The 20,114-nt window shown below is 35.0% G+C and overlaps 1 protein-coding gene across 4 annotated transcripts in view; it reads right to left on the bottom strand.

Moving 5' to 3' along the window:
* Window positions 1-5,172: 5,172 nt before the first annotated feature.
* Window positions 5,173-20,114, bottom strand: part of KLHL8 (kelch like family member 8) — a 68,089-nt gene continuing 53,147 nt past the window's right edge. For 3 of the 4 annotated variants that reach the window (XM_036896017.2, XM_036896016.2, XM_036896013.2), the window contains exons 6-11: window positions 17,677-17,820; window positions 16,136-16,247; window positions 11,145-11,313; window positions 10,797-10,956; window positions 8,135-8,336; window positions 5,173-7,902 (exon numbers count right to left, since the gene is read on the bottom strand). In XM_036896017.2, coding sequence (XP_036751912.1) covers window positions 7,779-7,902; window positions 8,135-8,336; window positions 10,797-10,956; window positions 11,145-11,313; window positions 16,136-16,247; window positions 17,677-17,820 — 911 coding nt within the window. In that variant the 3' untranslated portion in view covers window positions 5,173-7,778. The remainder of the gene's footprint in view (window positions 7,903-8,134; window positions 8,337-10,796; window positions 10,957-11,144; window positions 11,314-16,135; window positions 16,248-17,676; window positions 17,821-20,114) is intronic. The other variant, XM_036896014.2, reaches the window with a different exon arrangement.

A 20,114-nucleotide genomic window follows, 5' to 3' on the forward strand; every position in this document is an offset into this window, starting at 1 on the left:
ATAGATAAGCCTCTGGCCAGACTTCTTAAGAGAAAAAGAGAATCAACACACATCAACAGAATCAGAAACGAGAAAAGAAAAAATCATGACGGTCCCCACAGAAATACAAAGAATTGCTAGAGAATACTATGAAAACCTATATGCTAACAAGCTGGAAAACCTAGAAGAAATGGACAACTTCCTAGAAAAATACAAGCTTCCAAGACTGACCAAAGATGAAACAAAAAATCTAAACACACCAATTACCAGCAACAAAATTGAAGTGGTAATCAAAAAACTACCCAAGAACAAAACCCCCAGGTCAGATGGATTTACTTTGGTCAGACATACAGAGAAGACATAATACCCATTCTCCTTAAAGTTTTCCAAAAAAATAGAAGAGGAGGGAATACTCCCAAACTCATTCTATGAAGCCAACATCACCCTAATACCAAAACCAGGCAAAGACCCCACTAAAAAAGAAAATTACAGACCAATATCCCTGATGAACATAGATGCAAAAATACTCAACAAAATTTTAGCAAACCGAATTCAAAAATACATCAAAAGGATCATACACCATGACCAAGGGGGGATTCATCCCAGGGATGCAAGGATAGTACAACATTAGGAAATCCATCATGATCCACCACACTAACAAAAAGAAGGACAAAAACCACATGATCATCTCCATAGATGCTGAAAAAGCATTCAACAAAATTCAACATCCATTCATGATAAAAACTCTAAACAAAATGGGTATAGAGGGCAAGTACCTCAACATAATAAAGGCCATATATGATAAACTCACAGCCAACATCATACTGAACAGCGAGAAGCTGAAAGCTTTTCCTCTGAGGTAGGAAACAAGACAGAGATGCCCACTCTCCCCACTGTTATTCAACATAGTACTGGAGGTCCTAGCCACGGCAGTTAGACAAAACAAAGAAATACAAGGAATCCAGATTGATAAAGAAGAAGTTAACTGTCACTATTTGCAGATGACATGATATTGTACATAAAAAACCCTAAAGATTCCACTCCAAAACTACTAGAACTAATATCGGAGTTCAGCAAAGTTGCCGGATACAAAATCATTACACAGAAATCTGTGGCTTTCCTGTACACTAACAATGAACTAATAGAAAGAGAAATCAGGAAAACAATTCCATTCACAATGGCATCAAAAAGAATAAAATACCTAGGAGTAAACCTAACCAAAGAAGTGAAAGACCTATACCCTGAAAACTACAGGACACTCTTAAGAGAAATTAAAGAGGACACTAACAAATGGAAACTCATCCCATGCTCTTGGCTAGGAAGAATTAATATAGTCAAAATGGCCATCCTGCCCAAAGCAATCTACAGATTCAATGCAATCCCTATCAAATTACCAACAGCATTCTTCAACAAACTGGAACAAATAGTTCAAAAATTCATATGGAAACACCAAAGACCCCGAATAGCCAAAGCAATCCTGAGAAGGAAGAATAAAGTGGGGCGGGGGGCGGGTGTTGGGGTTCTCGCTCCCTATCTTCAAGCTCTACTACAAAGCCACAGTAATCATAACAATTTGGTACTGGCACAAGAACAGACCCTCAGACCAGTGGAACAGAATAGAGACTCCAGTCATTAACCCAAACATATATGGTCAATTAATATATGATAAAGGAGCCATGGACATACAATGGGGAAATGACAACCTCTTCAAAAGGTGGTGCTGGCAAAACTGGACAGCTACATGTAAGAGAATGAAACTGGATCATTTTCTAACCCCATACACAAAAGTAAATTCAAAATGGATCAAAGACCCTGAATGTAAGTCATAAAACCATGAAACTCTTAGAAAAAAACATAGGCAAAAATCTCTTGGACATAAACACGAGCGACTTCTTCATGAACATATCTCCCCGGGCAAGGGAAACAAAAGCAAAAATGAACAAGTGGGACTATATCAAGCTGAAAAGCTTCTGTACAGCAAAGGACACCATCAATAGAACAAAAAGGCATCCTACAGTATGGGAGAATATATTCGTAAATGACACATCCGATAAAGGGTTGACATCCAAAATATACAAAGAGCTCATGCACCTCAACAAACAAAAAGCAAATAATCCAATTAAAAAATGGACAGAGGAGCTGAACTGACAGTTCTCCAAAGAAGAAATTCAGATGGTCAACAGACACATGAAAAGATGCTCCACATCGCTTGTCATCAGAGAAATGCAAATTAAAACCACAATGAGATATCACCTCACACCAGTAAGGATGGCCACCATCCAAAAGACAAACAACAACAAATGTTGGCGAGGTTGTGGAGAAAGGGGAACCCTCCTACACTGCTGGTGGGAATGTAAATTCGTTCAACCATTGTGGAAAGCAATATGGAGGTTCCTCAAAGAACTCAAAATAGAAATACCATTTGGAATTCCACTTCTAGGAATTTACCCTAAGAATGCAGCAGCCCAGTTTGAAAAATAAAGATGCACCCCTATGTTTATCGCAGCACTATTTACAATAGCCAAGAAATGGAAGCAACCTAAGTGTCCATCAGTAGATGAATGGATAAAGAAGATGTGGTACATATACACAATGGAATATTATTCAGCCATAAGAAGAAAACAAATCCTACCATTTGCAACAACATGGATGGAGCTAGAGGATTATGCTCAGTGAAATAAGCCAGGCGTAGAAAGACAAGTACCAAATGATTTCACTCATTTGTGGAGTATAAGAACAAAGAAAAACTGAAGGAACAAAACAGCAGCAGAAGCACAGAACCCAAGAATGGACTAATAGTTACCAAAGGGAAAGGGACTGGGGAGGATGGGTGGGAAGGGAGGGATAAGGGCAGGAAAAAAGAAAGGGGGCATTACGATTAGCATGTATAGTGTGTGGGGGGCATGGGGAGGGCTGTGCAACACAGAGAAGACAAGTAGTAGTGATTTTACAGCATCTTACTACGCTGATGGACAGTGACTGTAATGGGGTTTGTGGGGGGGACTTGGTGAAGGGGGGAGCCTAGTAAATATAATGTTCTTCATGTAACTGTAGATTAATGGTACCAAAAAAAACCAAAAAACATAAGCAATTAAAGTTCAGAAGTATATTTTTAAAAATGAACATTAATGATCAAGTTGAGTTTATCCCAAGAATAAAGATAGCTCAATATTTTAAAAATATTTAAATGTAATTTATATTACCAGATTATAACCTTATAGTAAACACGTTTATGAGATGAAATAAGTTCCATAAAATTCAACCCCCCTAATAAAAGCTTAGCAAACTGGAAATAAAAGGAAATTTCCTTGCTCTGATAAAGAATAGCAAATCTAGGAAGAGTCAATATAATGGAATTAAAAAAAGAAGAAAACCTGGAGCCTTTTTCCTCCAACGAATTTGACAGATGAATTCTAATATTTAATGAAAGAGCAAAAGCTCAAGAACACTCCAAAATAAGGAGTGGAGACTTGCTCTATAAGGTATTAAGATTTTTAATCAAGTTATAGTGATTAAAACAATGTGCCATTTAACCTTGATTAGACAGACCAAGGGAATAGAAAGAAAGTTCCAAAATAGATGGTTACTTACATGAAAATTGGCCATGTAATAAAGTCCCTGAGAAAAGGATGAATTAGTCAATAAACAATATGAAAAAAATTGGTTATTCACATAGTACAACAATGAAATTACTTCATTCACACATACACAAATTCCAGGTGGACTAAATACTTAGACTTTCTGATTTTTACAAAAGACTGTTAAGAAATAATCTTAAAACACAAAAAGAACATTTAAATATGTTAAAATGAAGTTTACCAAGAAAAATAGTGAAAAGATAAGCCAGAAACTGGGAGAAGATATGTGCAATTAAAAAAATATTAGTATTCTATTAAGAACTCTAGTAAAAATAGAAAAATGGACATGACATCAAAAAGTGTTTCACAGAACACTAAGACTAATAATCATGGAAACATGTTCAACTCATTAACAATCAGAAAAAATGCAAACTTAAGCCACAATAAAGTGCCATTTTACAACCATATTGGCAAGGATTAGGTCTTAAAATATCAAGTACCAATAAAAAGAAAAAAAAATTCACTATGAAAAAAAAATCAAGTAAATGATAAACCATACTGTAAGCTGGCATAACCATTCTTGGAAAGTAACTCCATTATTTTATAAAACTTAAAAAGCTGTTATGGCACATACAACCAACTCCGCTTCTAGATACATGCTCTAAAGAAACTCTCACATATATACCGAGAAACTACATGAATGTTCATTTTACCACTGTAAAATTAAAAACTATACCCACCATAAGTTCTGAAAATGAACCTGTTGAATGAAAAGACTAAATTATGTAAGACTACATACAGTACAATACTACTATATAAAATGTGGGATATATATACATAAAATCCAAAGGAAAAAACACAAAGGAATGATTGATCCAGGAAGTAGTTACCTCTGGAGAGGGTTATGCTGCCTATTGGAATTCACAAGGAACACAATGGTAGAATCAACACTACCAAGTTCTTAATTAGGGAGTGGGTACATAGGTGTTTTATGAGTTTAATAAACTTCCACGTTGCATATACCTTTATGTATGTATCAAGTATTGCTAAAGAATATAGTGACTAAGTGGGTGTGTGCAAAATGGGTGATGGTGGTTTAAAGGTAAAAATTTATTTATAAAATGTCCTGGAATGCAATGTATAGCACAGTGATTATAGTTAATGATAAGTGTTTATTTGAAAGTTGCTGAAAGCTGAAAAGTTCTCATCACAAGAAAAAGATCTGTAACCGTGTGGTATGGGTGTTAAGCAGACTTATTGTGATCATTTTATAATATATACATACTATCAAATCATGCACACTGAGAATGTTATATGTTGATTATATCTCAATAAAAAAGGAAAGAAATGACCCCTTCCTCCATACCCGATAAAGAAATAGGGACCAGAAATATTTTTATAATGCCAAGAGACTATGAAAAATAAATGGTCTTTCTTTAAATGTATTTCTACTGTCTTGTGAAAGCAGAGTATATAGCTGGTTAAGTGGAACAGTGGAAAAGGAAACAAAATTCTCAAGTTTACCATTTTTAAGAACAGCTTATCTCCTATCAAGGCATGTTTACCATTATATGTTTAAAATTCACTTGGGAATTAAGAGAATAAACAATACCTCTTACAGGGTATATACAAAGTTTATTCAAACATTTAAAATAATCAATTAGTTACACAGAATACAGTGAAATTTGTCAAAAACAATATTAAGCAATTTGTTTTTAAAGTGGTAGTACAGTACAGGAAAGTAGTGGCTTTAATGATACAAAAGCACCTAGAAATATTTCTTGAAGAAATACTATGCAAATTCTCACATTTTTTTTTCCACTTACAATTTCAACATTTAGCTCTATATTGTATCACTTTTTGGTATTCCTATTAACATCTGAGAGTAAAGTGACAGGCCTCACAATTAAGTAAGCAACCATCTTTGATTATTTCATCTTTATTCCTATGAATATCTGTCATCTTTCAATTGCCTGATTCCCATTTCATATCTCAAAGAATGTGTTTTTAATAGAGACTGTGCATATTGATTCCACTATTTATCTTTTCATACCACTGCCAGGTCCTTCAAGGCTATGCTGACTATCCATACAAAATATAACAGCCAAGTGTTCCCTTTACCTCACTTTACTTCCCTCTTGAGTAGTTCTATTTTACAGGTAAGCAGGGTACCAACTTAGTATGTTAGATGACTATTGTATAGTAAAAAACAGAAATGGAAATACCTTGATACTCCTTAACTCTCTACATACAACAAAGGCAGTAATAAGTTAAAGAAAAAACATTTAAATAATCTTAGACCTGAGATCACATCCACTCCCTGACAAAAATAAATACAACAAACATACTGGCAGTCATAGCCGGACAAGCATTATAATACAAGAACTCCATTAGCCATGAGAAATAAACAGTTCATGCCAGGTTCTGAGACTTATTTTCCATATGAAGCCAGTTGTTTACAGTCAGTCCAGTGGATGCTGCAGTTAAATGCTTTGGGGATTGACTGAAATATAAAGTTACACCAGAGAACACGGATTCAGGTTCAGCAGTGACTTACAAACTTGCCCATAAGCTGACAGTAACAAATGGCATAATTAAGATACTTTTAAGTCTGCTTCATGAAAGACCTTTATCTGCTGGCCTGGACCCCCTTACACAATTTTTTCCTCTTCTTTTGGTCTGCTATACCAATAGACACCAGCATCTGTAATGTGGCTTTTGCCCTATTGTACTGACAAGCCAGGTTGACTTGAATGAGGACCATCAGAGGTTTTTAGGCAATGGACTTCCGGGCTGGGTGGCAGGGGGCAGTGTGAACCAGATGACTGACCAGCAAGGAGCACTAAATTCTAAAGCATGACTAAAGGAACATGTAGGAAGGCCTACAAGAGAAGTACCAAACTGCATTCCAAATACAAAACAGAGTATTTTAATACTCTTCATAAATGTTTATAAAAATATTTACATATAATGAATTGGCCATTTTATAATGCTGGTTAAAACCATGAAGAACTGTGAAATCAGTAGGTGTATCATTATCATGGCTCCAAATGAACGTGTAGAAATAGTTTCAGTTAAAGTCAATGAACATACTGGAGAGCACTAACTATAAGAGGAAAAACAGTCATTTCAATCTTCTTGGTGTTTTTTTTTACCAACAGTATCTTTTACTGGTAACGACGGGCTTGAACTAATCAGTAAAGTATATAAAGGATTTTTGTAAATGGATTCATTTTCTGAAAATAAATAAACCCATATTCTGTACAGTTAGAAAAACCAGGATGGTGGCAAACAGCAAAATAAAAAGATAATAAATCTTGGGTTCAAAATCAAATAATTAAAGAAGAGAAACATCTTTTCAGACTCCTCTCAATAGGGAGTCATGTAATCACCGTTGCTTCTCAAGGGCACTCAACTGGGCGCTAGAATAACATCAGTTCTAAAGCCTTCTCTTCTAATATTTCCTCTGGTTCAGTTTTTGCTTATTATGAAACAAATCCATTTTTACATGAGATGAAAGAATAAAGGTATAGATTTATTCAGATGGAATTAGTTCAGCTAGATCTTTTGGCATCCTAACAATTCAAATTGACACTAAGGGCTGCTTCCAGCACTCCTATAAGCTTCCAGAAATGCAGCCAAGTGGCTCTCAGAAAGATAAAGCAGTTTTCTACTTCCGTAAATATCCAAGAAATTGAAAAATCAACCCCTAGATAAAAAAGCAAGGCATAAATTCATCAGCACCAAGTAGAAACCATATTCAAAAGGAGCAGCTCTCTCATGTGTCCTGATATCCCTGTGTTGATGAATGGATTCTAATCTCTAGAAAAAACCTACCACCCAGGGTTAACACCTTTAGGCAAAAAAAAGGTAAAAGCTCAGCAAAGAACTCCATTTTACATTTTGATTCATTCAAATTTTCTTAAAAGGGGGATTTCATGGTTTTGGCACTACCTTAAACATTTTTTGGAGAAGGTATGGTTTCAGGTCAGACTGTTTTCCTTCCCTAGTCCATTATTTGCTGAAGTAGGAAGTATAATTAACTTTATTACTAATAATTTTTTACCTATCATTCCAGTGTTGCACTTAGTCACAATACAACAGTTTATATTTAAGACTCTAGTAGTAGTTAAACTCTTCATAAGTGATCTTAGGAAATTCTGTTTGTCTTTCTTGCCCATCACATACAACTAAATTGTTGGTGGTTGGCTGGAACTCAGGTCACATACAGTCAACTACATTACTGGATCCATGACCTACATCTCGAATTTGGCTAGTTAAACAGGCACATACAGCTACTCCTGCTCCAGCTCTGCAGTGAGACACAGATCCAACAAGCTCCCACCTGGAAAGAGAGGTAAGGAAGTATGTTACCTTAATACAGGCATGGCTTACTTTACTCAAAGTACCAACCAAAGACAAAAACTTCCCATCACGGGAAAACAGCAAGCTTCCTGATGGATAAATATATCCTAATGTTTTATATTAACTGCATCTAGCAGTATTTTAGCATTAGCCCTCTGGAGTAACCCGTTACTGGAAAATCCCTTAAAGCATAGAGAAAACATGAAAATTACCTATTCAGCACTGGATCAAATGCTTCTACTGTATTTAAATATGCATTGCCGTTATGACCACCAACTGCAAAGATCTTGCCCATGACTGCTGCGATCCCCACTCCACCCCGGGGAGTGGTAAGTGCTGCCACATAATCCCATTTGTTGCTTCGAGGGTCATATCGCTCAACTGAACTCAGAGGAGAATTATCATCAAAACCACCTATATTTAGAAAGATTTTTAAAGTCGCATTATATTTTACAGAAATCATGTACTAAATCTCAATTCAAAAGCTACAACTCAATCTTTTAAACACATTTTAGAAAAAGAGAAAATCAGGAAAAAAATTGGCCCTAATAACCTATTTATTACCACTACCAACTCCTATTATACATTTTCTATGATTCAAGATAATTTGAGTATTTTACCTCAATACTGGGATTAAAAACCTAAAAGTGGAAAAAACTGGAGTCTCATATTTAAGAAGCTAATTTAAGGGAAAACAGAAAACAAAAAAACCCACACAAACATTCTTAATTTGTCATTAGCCTTCTAGGGGTAAGCGAGATCACACTGAGATTTCTTCTCTGTGGAGACTGCATACTTTAAACAGTAGGAGGGCTTGAGAAATGAATAAACTACACTAAAGCATTTGACTCATTTATATATGGTAAAGTTTTGTTTCCCTTAATATGGTAACTGCCCATTACAGAGATGGTAGACTATGAATTCCCACCAATTTTTTGCTAAAACTGCATCTTCATGTTACATATTCTAGATGATGACGGTCTTCTTTACAGATCATTCTAACACTGTACATTCCTGAGGGTTAAAATATATAGACAGTTATTTTAACAGTGCTCTTTCCTTTAAAAATAAATGTGTCTCTTCTTAGGCTTCATAGCTTTCTTTCATGACTAAGCCAAGTTTCCTGAGGACAGAAAATGCTGATAACTACCATCATTTTAGAAACAAGATCAGTAAGAAAAAAAACTGACAGTCAACTTCTCCAATAGGTTTAAATTTATTAAGTCAACTTAACTGAGATAAAATTCACCAATTTCATGTGCATAATCGATTAATTTTGAGAAATGTATACAGTAGTGTCATTTCCACAACAAAGATAAAAAACATTTTCTCACTATAATAAAGGGTTTAGTTTGAATTACTGCTCATGCTAATGTAGAAGATTAATTTTTTAACAGTTATATTTTTCATAGCCTTCTTTCTTACTGGCTTCCTATCATTTCCCTATACATTTATAATAAAGAATTCAAAGCAGAGGAATAGAAAAGGCAGGATGCAATTAGCTACATATAGTTACCTTCAAAGTTTTCTTATTCAAATCAGTTGTATCTTCTTAAAGTAGGACTTGAATGACCTAGAGATGTTTTTTTTTTAATGTTCAACAAAAGTCCATTTTGTTTTCACCATTTGTTCTAACTATAAGGGCCTAGAAGATTTAACAAGGAACAGCAACAATGATACTCCTATTCATATATAATACATGTCAATTCCTATGCTATGTAGGTAGCTGCAAGAGGTGGCAGTGATGTAAGACCTTTGGTTCTCACAGACCCAAGTTCAAATTCCAGCTGTATCACTTGTAGGCATGTGGCAATTAGTATATTATTCACTGTGAGTCTCTACCTCACAGAGCTGTGAAAATCAGGCAAGATCTAAAGGTAAATGATGTTAGTTTCTTCTTTAATACACATAAGCAGTGGAGGATTCAGCACTGCTTCTATTTCTCGCAAATATTTAAATGCTAACAAGGCAACATTCAATCCCACTCTCTTATCAAGAACTAAGTTATATAACACCAGACAACTTACATCAACGGAAGTGTGACATGCTAGTGTCCACCTCTCTGAACTTATTTCCTCCTCTGTAAAGGATTGCTAATCACAATATACTGACCTATCTTTGGGGTAACTACAAAGTAGTGGATTAAGTTTGAGATTCTTAATGTATAGTATCTCTAATCTTAAAACAATTCTAAAAAATAAGCATTATTATTTCCATTTCATAGTCCTTTAAAGCCTTACTACTGGAAGTGTGTTGAGAGGACATGAAGTAGCATCCATTATCACCTGGAAGCCATAGAAATACAAAATCTAGGTCCCTCCCTTGAAGTTTAACAATGTTTCCAGATTATTCATATGAATATTAAAGTTTTCAGAAAGCATTACCCTGTGGTTCCTTCCAAGTCTGCAATTCATTAAGTCAAAAGCAATATACAGATGCCAATGGCCATTATGCCTATGAAATATATACACATTTGTTTAACATAGTCAACATTTCCCTTGAAATAAAGATGAAAAAACATGTCTTAGATCTTTAAAGATTTATTTTATTGTACCAAAACACATTCAAATTGTGTGCTTATATTTAAAATATACATATCTTATTTAAATGTGATCCCCTTATATATACCCAATTGCATAAATTGGGCCTCCTGGTAAACTTGCTACTACTAGTAAAATTATGGAGGTAGAAGTTTTAAACATGAAAGATGAAGAAGTAAACAAAAAAGCATGAATATGAACCTTAAGAATTCAAAGCAAATTTTAGGACTCATTCCAGTTGAGCCTAAATGCAATATAATTTGTATAATTATACTGTTTTATTACAATGTCATTGTATATCCTGTAATAAATTAGAGAAATACTATCCACTCACCAACAACATATAAGCAACCATGGAGCTCACTAACTCCATTGCCTGCTCTTCGTTGACCCATTTCTTTAACTTCTATCCACTTATCCAGATGTGGATCATACCTCTCCACACTAGATAAAGAAGCTACTCCATCATTGCCACCTACTGCATAAACATGGTTCTAGATAAAGAAAAAATAAAAACATGGCATTAGATTTTGAATTGATTTATATGCTGTTCTAAGAGTAGACCAGAATGTACAACAAACCAGTCATTAACTGCATATTAGTGATATGAATATACCAGACTTTATTTGGTTAGGGATATGATGTAATGCAATCCAATGAACAAGGTGCCACATAAACTTACCGCTAGGGCCACAGAGCCAACTCCTCCACGGGGAGTATTCATTGGTGCCACTGTACTCCACTGATCAGATTCTATGTCATATCTCTCCACATCATTGAAGCAAGTGTTGTCATCTAACCCTCCAATTGCATAAATTGGGCCTCCTAAGGAGGCCAAGGCAATTCCTCGCCTGCAAAGACAACAGAACACACTTTAACATCTAGGTCTGTTTCCAGAAAAAAGGTTGCAAAACAATTGTGCCAGACTAAGTCATTCATCATATTAAACTTTAATGTGGTCTTGATCCCATTATTTTTATATTTATCAAAGCTTCTGAATAGAGGGCTACAGGTTTGCCAAACTGCAACTCCACATGATCGATCAGTGGCCTCTGGAGTTTTATAATGCACAGCTTAATCTCTTTGAAAATAAATCAATGACTTACAAAATACTGCAATTATAAAAATTTTGAGTGTGTACTCTCTAAAACATAAAGGTGTTATTTCACTGCAGGAGTAAATGTGCCTAGTATTTCTCCCTCCCCTCCACATTCCAAACAGAGGTTACTCTAAACTCAAATGAAATAAAGTAAAACCCAATAAAATACTATTAATGGAGTCTAAAAGTTCAATTAGTAGAATATACATTCCATAACTGAGAGATTAATGAATTGACAGAGATGGTTTGCTACAGAGGGCAGAAGTCAATCTCATTTCTGAAGTCATATAATTGCAGAGCACATTTTGATGCAGGGTTTCATTTTACCACACAAAGGAACATAAATTTTTATATTACAAGCTTTACATTACATTGCTTTACTACTGAATGGCATTTATTTCTCTTTATGAAAAGGAGACTTAGCCCATGTTAAAAGCTAATTAACTCACTATAATGGTGACAATAAAAAATGTCTATCAGTACCTTAAAAAACATTGCGAGCAATCAAAAGTTGAACTATTTTAAAACTATTATGTCACTGACTTGGTATGTACTCTGAATAAAGTGTATTTTATAAACCTACTTCCTTGCTTCTTCATCTGTAACTCATTTGAGAAAGTACATATAGCTGATATATTAATGAGTTAACACAGGCAAAGCATTTAGAACAGTGACTAGCGCATATTTAATGCTATGTATTAGCTATTGCTATTATGGAGAGAGCAGCTGCTTTACTCAGATTCTTACTATAAGTCTACCAAAGAGTATCCTAGGAAAGAATTCTTAAGGGTAATGTCATTCATTTTCAGTCCCCTTAATCTCTTTTGAGAATAAAGCAATGACTTACAAAATACTATGGTTATAAAAATATTGAGTGTGCATTTGTGGAGTATAATGAAGCAAAACTGAGGGAACAAAACAACAGCAGACTCACAAACTCCAAGAAGGGACTAGTAGTTACAAAAGGGTAGGGTAGGTGAGGAGGGAGAAGGGGATTGAGGGGTATTATGATTAATACACATGGTATGGGGGGGATCATGGGGAAGACAGTGTAGCACAGAGAAGACAAGTAGTGATGCTGTGGCATCTTACTACACTGATGGGCAGTGACTGCAATGGGGTATGAGGGGGACTTGATAATATGGGGAAATGTAGTAACCACATTGTTTTTCATGAGAAACCTTCATAAGAGTGTATATCAATGATTCCTTAATAAAAAATAAAAATAAAAAATACTGAGCATGAAAAAGAGCCTCAGTAAATTCAGAAAGATTGAAATTTTATCAATCAGCTTCTCAGACCACAAAGATATGAAACCAGAAGTGAATTATGCAAAGAAAACAAAAAAAGCCCACAAATGCATGGAGGCCCATGGTCCTAAATAATCAATGGATCAAATAAAAAAGATGGACCAAATAAAAATAATCAATGGACCAAATAAAAAAGAGATCAAGCAATAAATAGAGATGAATGAAAACAACAACTCAACACCCCAACTTCTGTGAGTAACAGTGAAGGCAATTCTAAGAGATAAGTATATAGCAATACAGGCTTATCTCAAGAAAGAACAATCCCAAATCAATTCTATCAATAACCTAAATGACCTTGGAAACAGATTCTTCCCCAGAGCCTCAAGGTAAGAAACTAGCCCAGCCTGCACCTTGATTTTGGCCTTGTGAGACCACAGTGCAAACCCCAGTCAAACCTATTCAACTTCTGATCAACAGACTAGAGAAAATAATTCTAAAATTCATATGGAACCACCAAAGACCCCGAATAGCCAAAGCAATCCTAAGAAGGAAGAATAAAGCTGGGGGGATTATGTTCCCCAACTTCAAGCTCTACTACAAAGCCACAGTAATCAAGACAATTGGTACTGGCACAAGAACAGACACATAGACCAATGGAACAGACTAGAGAGCCCTGATATAAACCCAAGTATATATGGTCAATTAATATACGATAAAGGAGCCATGAACATATAATGGGGAAATGACAGTCTCTTCAACAGATAGTGCTGGCAAAACTGGACAGCTACAAAAAAAAAAAAAAAAGTACACACTTCCAATGGTAAAATAAATAAGTAACCAGGATGTAATGTATAGCATAAGGAATATAGTCAAGATATTTAACAGCTTGGTATGGTGATAGCTGGTACCTAGAATTGTCATGTATATAAATGTTGAATCACTATGTTGTACACCTGAAACTAATGTAATGTAATACTGTGTGTCAACTACCCTTCAATAAAAAATAATTATCTACAAAAAAAACCACAAAAAAACTGGACAGCTACATGTAAGAGAATGAAACTGGATCACTGTCTAACCCCATACACAAAAGTAAATTCAATATGGATCAAAGACCGGAATGTAAGTCATGAAACCATAAAACTCTTAGAAGATGACATAGGCACAAATCTCCTGAATATAAACATGAGCAACTTCTTCAGAATGCATCTCCATGAGCAGGGGAAAACAAAAGCAAAAATGAACACAAGGGACTACATCAAACTTAAAAGCTTCTGTACAGCAAAGGACACCATCAACAGAACAAAAAGGCATCCTACAGTATGGGAGAATATATTTGTAAACGACATATCCAATAAGGGGTTGACATCCAAAATATATAAAGAACTCACACACCTCAACAACCAAAAAGCAAATAATCTGATTAAAAAATGGGCAGAGGATGTGAACAGACAATTCTCCAAAGAAGAAATTCAGATGGCCAACAGACACATGAAAAGATGCCCCACATCACTAATTATCAGGGAAATGAAAATAAAAACCACAATGAGATATCATCTCACACCAGTACACTAGTTAGGATGGCCAGTATCAAAAAGAGTAAAAACAACAAATGCTGGTGAGGATGTGGAGAAAGGGGAACCCTCCTACACTGTTGGTGGGAATGTAAGCTAATTCAACCATTGTGGAAAGCAATATGGAGGTTCCTCAAAAAACTAAAAATAGAAATACCATTTGACCCAGGAATTCTACTCCTAGGAATTTACCCAAACAATATAATTTCTCAGATTCAATAAAGACATATGCATCCCTATGTTTATTGCAGCACTATTTACAATAGCTAAGATATGGAAGCAACCTAATTGTCCATCAGTAGATGAATGGATAAAGAAAATGGGGTACATATACACAATGGAATACTACTCAGCCATAAGAAAGAAACAAATTCTGCAGTTTGCAACAACATGGATGGAGCTGGAGGATATTATGCCTAGTGAAATAAGCCAGGCAGAGAAACACAAGTACCAGATGATTTCCCTCATTGTGGAGTATAACAATGAAGCAAAACTGAAGAAACAAAACAGCAGCAGACTCACAGACTCCAAGAAGGGACTAGCGGTTACCAAAGAGGAGGAGTGGAAGAGGGCAGGTGGGGAGGGAGGGAGAAGGGAATTCAGGGGTATTATGAGTGGCACACATGGTGTGGGGGGGGATCAGGGGGAAGACACTGTAGCACAGGGAAGGCAAATAGTGACTCTATGGCATCTTACTACACTGATGGGCAGTGACTGCAATGGGGTATGGGGGGACACGATAACAGGGATGAATGTAGTAACCACATCGTTTTTTCATGTGAAACCTTCATAAGAGTGTATATCAATACCTTAATCAAATAAATAAAATAAATAAATAAATAAATAAAATACATATGCTTTAGTCCTAAAGCCAGTATCTTATTTGGTAAGGAAACTCCAGAGACATTTCCACTAAGATCAAGAAACAAGACAAAAAACACCTATTATATCTGCTAGTATTCACATCATAGATTAATATATTAATATATAATTATATTAATATAATAATCTAACAATATTATAATCCAATACAATTATTAGCTAATTAGGTTAGATTATCTGCCAACACACTTAAACAAGAAAAACCAATTAGAAGCATAAGAGATGTGTGGTAAAATGGGTAAAAGTTGAATAAGGCCTACAGATTAAGAGTATTGTATAAATGTCAGTTTCCTGGTTTCAGTAACTGTACTGTGGTGGTGTACAATGTCAACATTCTGGGAGCTGAGAGAAGGGTAAACAGCAGGACTTATCTCAGCACTATTGACCTTTGGGGTCAGAGAATTCTTTGCTGTGGAGGCCTTTCTTGGGTCTTACAGGATCTTTACCAGAATCTTTGGCCTCTCCCAACTAGATGTCAACAACTCTCACAACCTTCCTGCCCTAAACTGTGACAACCAAAAATGTCTCCAGATATCACCAAGTGTTCCACACAGGGAACAAAATCATTTTCAGTTGAAAACTACTGGCACACAGGAACTCTATTTTTGCAACTTAGTTGAAAAAAAAAAAGCAGTTCTTAAGGTGTAATTGAAATCTGACAGTCATACAACCATCATATTGTCAAGTATGATCCATTTTTCTCAGGAAAATATGAAAAGTTATAATAAAGCATCACATTGGCCACTTTGACAAGATGTGTTTAAAAAGGTATTTAAATTTCTAAAAAATTTTAAAAATAAAAAATTAGCCCTTTCAATTATAGGAAGCTTTATTTTCCTCCAAGTCAAAAATTTCCATGCTGATTTACCTCTTTGTGTTCATTGATGCCTTCATCATCCATTTATTAGTGAGAGGATCAAACATCTCCATGCTACCTAAATGTTCATTTCCATCATGTCCACCCACCGCATACACTTTGCCTGCCAAAAGATAAGTATTTTCATTTGATTCCAAATAAGTTAATAATGTTATTTATATATAATCAACATATTAATAAGAATAGCATGAAAAATTAATTTTTGACTATTCTTCTGTTCAACATATGATCAATCTCATTTCAGTAGCCAAATGAAAAAAAATATAAGCTTGTATTTAATAAAATGCTTGGAATATGCTGTTCTACATTGTTATTTAAATGCGTCAATATTATCCCTCCCTTAAGGCTTCCCAACTTTTTATTACTTAGTAGATGAAATCACTAATCATGCTTTTAAAGAATGTTTAATAAAGAAAATATAAAAGTTTCTGTGATGACTGCCCTTGTACTGTTCACTATGTAACATTCATTATGTAAGAATTTGTTCTCCATGTAAGAACTTGTTTGTTATGCCTCAGAAGATTGGAGACTGACAAAAATTAGGCTTGGGGTGGAATAATGATTGTGCATTGAGCATTGACTCCCCTATACAGAATTTTATTGTCGTTAACAACCATTTGATCAATAAATATGAGAGATGCCCTCACAAAAAAAAAAAAAAAAAAAAGGACAGACTTCCAATGGTAAAATAAATTAGTAACCGGGATGTAAGGTATAGCATAAGGAATATAGTCAAGATATTGTAACAGCCTGGTAGGGTGATAGCTGGAACCTAGAATTATGTATATAAATGTTCTACCACTGTGTTGTACACTTGAAACTCATGTAATGTAATACTGTGTGTCAACTACCCTTCAATAAAAAATAATTATTAAAAAAAAAAAAAAAAAAAAAAAAAGAAAATATAAAACTCAATACAATATGAAATAAATGAAGCAAAACTTTAAAAAAATTAAATGAATAAAAATACACACAGAATTACCAGAAAGATTACATACCAAAATGTTAAGTGTGACTATTTCTGGGTGTTTGGGCTACAGATGATTTTTATTTGTTATTAAAATGTTTTCACATTTTCCTAAAAAAAATTTACATTTTTATAATCAGAAAAAAGAAAGTGATTTTTTACAAGTCTCCTCACAGTTTACCCATGGTTCTGCAATTAATTATTTTCAGTCACCTGTACAAAAAATCTCATTTCAATAATTAGGTACAGAAAAAAATTGATATATATATTTGGGTTCAATAAACATTTTTCTTAAGCTTGATTCATTTGCAAATATAACCCAGAATAGTTTTACTCTTAAACTCTCTTCTCCCCGATACTCATCTTCTATTAAGCACCTATATAGGAGAGATTGTACACTGAACATCTATGGGCATTAAGCAAATAATAATCACAACCCAAATATTTTACTGATATACTTAAATATCTTATAATTTAGCAATTAACAAAAGAAATTTTCAAAGTTCAAATATTTAAAAAGAATATTATCATTACAGGATATGATTTAAGAAAATAATGAACCCACCTTCCACTGAGATTACACCCACATGTCGCCTTCGACTATTCATTTCTGGTCCAAAAAACCAACTGTTTTTGTTGATGGAATAGCATTCAATACTGCGAAAGGGGTCACCAGATCCACCTCGACCACCTACACAAAACAGCACACCTAAAGGTAAAGCCACAAAACAGAGATCAAAATCACAACTTCCTGGTTTTTGCTTTTTTAGTGTGTAACAAATCTTTAGAATATCAAAATTTTGATTAACAAGTAAAAATATGAGTTATTTGGATAGAACTCAATGTCATTATGTTATAAGAAATCTAATTTTCACCCCTTCACTGAATTTCTTCTAAGACCAGGGTACATCAGCTGCCTCTGCGAACATCCTACAGCATTGCTTAGATCTTCACCCACTCTGTAAAAGCGCTCTTGTTAAGATCGTAACAAATGCAATAAACTCAAGTTTATTTCTTATTGAACACAAGGGCAACATTTGATACACTGACCACCCTGTTTTTTTGTGAAATTCCTTACTCTCCTGATTTCCATAATATCAAAAGTTTCCTTTTGTCTTCAATCACTTCTCTATGTTTTCCATGTTTCACCCTTAGCCTACTTCTCACATACTTCATGCTCACACATAAGTTCATTTCTTGATTTTAAGTTCCATATGTATGTTTTCTAATCTATATCTCGAAGCCACATTTCCACTTGATGTCCCAAAGGCACCTCAAACCCAAGATGTTCAAAAGGATCTCCCTTCCTCACATACCTAAATACCTCTTCCTTCCCTGAGGTGTCCTTTCTCTCCCTCCCTATTCCAACTATCACTGCCTTTAGGTCAGGCCCTCAACCAGTTACCCAAGTACTGCAGAATCCTGTCTTATCAGTCTTTCTGCTTTCAGCATGTCAACAGAGTAATCTAATAAAAAGTCTCATTCAACAGTTTTCCATTTTCTACATCAGTTCTTAAAATCTTCAGTAAGTGCCAATAAATCACACATTTAAAAATGGTTAAAATGGCACTTCTTATGTTATATATATTTTATTACAACTTCTAAAAAATCAAAAGCTAGTGGAAGGCATAAAACAGATTGATGGGCCTGATCCCCAGAGTTTCTGATTCAGTAGGTCTGGGGTAGGTCCAAGACTGTATTTCTAACAAGTTCCCAAGTGGGTGCTGATGCTGCTTGTCCAGGGGCCACCACTCCCTCACACCCTGAGAACCACTGCCCTACAAGATAAAGCCCTAGCACAGCACAAAGGCCTTACAATGCCCAATCTGATTTTCTCCCTCTTTTTTTAAACTTCATGCTCCTGCAATAGTGTGTAGTGCTCATCTTCAAAGTTCCAATAGCAACTTTCAGTAACTATCATTCAACTCAGAGTACTGAAATGATTTACTATGCTGATAAACGTCACCAGAGTCTGAGATAGGTTAAGACTGTGTGCTAAGTAATTATGCACTAATAAGGGATGGCACAGTGCTTGGCATGTACTAGGCATTCAATACATGTAAAATGAACTGACTACTCCTTTCCCTAATTGATATCAAGAAAAACATCTGTTTATTATTCAAAACTAAGACTGGGGTTTAATTTCTCTGTAAAAATCTTTTCTGACCCTTCCAAGGTAAAAATAGCCATTCTTTCTTTGTGCTTCCCACTACACCTTCATTCACATGTCTATTCACCTAGATGAGATTGCAAGTTCTCTCAAAATAGGACTGGCTATATTCTATTTGTGTTTGCATTTCTAATGCCTAACCCAGAATCTAGCTAGTGGTCAGCACTTAACAGCTGCTGAGTGACTGCATAAATGAGTGGCCAGATTCCTTGTGCTCTTTTCCAACTAATCCAGTATCTTAAGGCAGAGAAACTTAAAGTTGGACGAGACTTTACAGATGATGCAGTCCAAATCACACCTAAGTAAACTGAGAGAGACCTTCAGAAATTAATAAATCTACCCCAAATTACACATTTAATGGCATAGCTGGAATTATAATCCCAGAATCTAATCCCAATCATTGATTAGGTTTTAAGTGGACACTAGTAACTTGGCTATATACAGGTTACTTAGGAACACGGCATGGAAGAAAAAACAACTAAAAATGAAAAAAAAAGATCAGGATGCAAATCCTGTTTTCTCTGTGTGGCCTCAGGTATACTTTTAACCCTGTGATTCTCAGCTCCTGATCCATAAAATGGAGTAACACCATCTATTTCATAACAAGGATTAATCCCTCACTAAAACCCACTTCATAAACTTCCTGAAATCATGTTAAGAGATCATGTATATGAGCGTACAGTATATGTCTGGCATATAATCTAGGTGACCAAGATGTTGTTCGAATTTAAATCTGAATTTGAAGAAGAATTTCATTAAATACCTTGACTTCCTGAAACAGGATTCACAACTAAAAAAACTACACTTCAAAAAATGTAATTCTTGACATCAAC

This window comes from Manis pentadactyla, chromosome 5 (genome assembly GCF_030020395.1).
Source record: "Manis pentadactyla isolate mManPen7 chromosome 5, mManPen7.hap1, whole genome shotgun sequence".
Classification (NCBI taxonomy): domain Eukaryota; kingdom Metazoa; phylum Chordata; class Mammalia; order Pholidota; family Manidae; genus Manis; species Manis pentadactyla.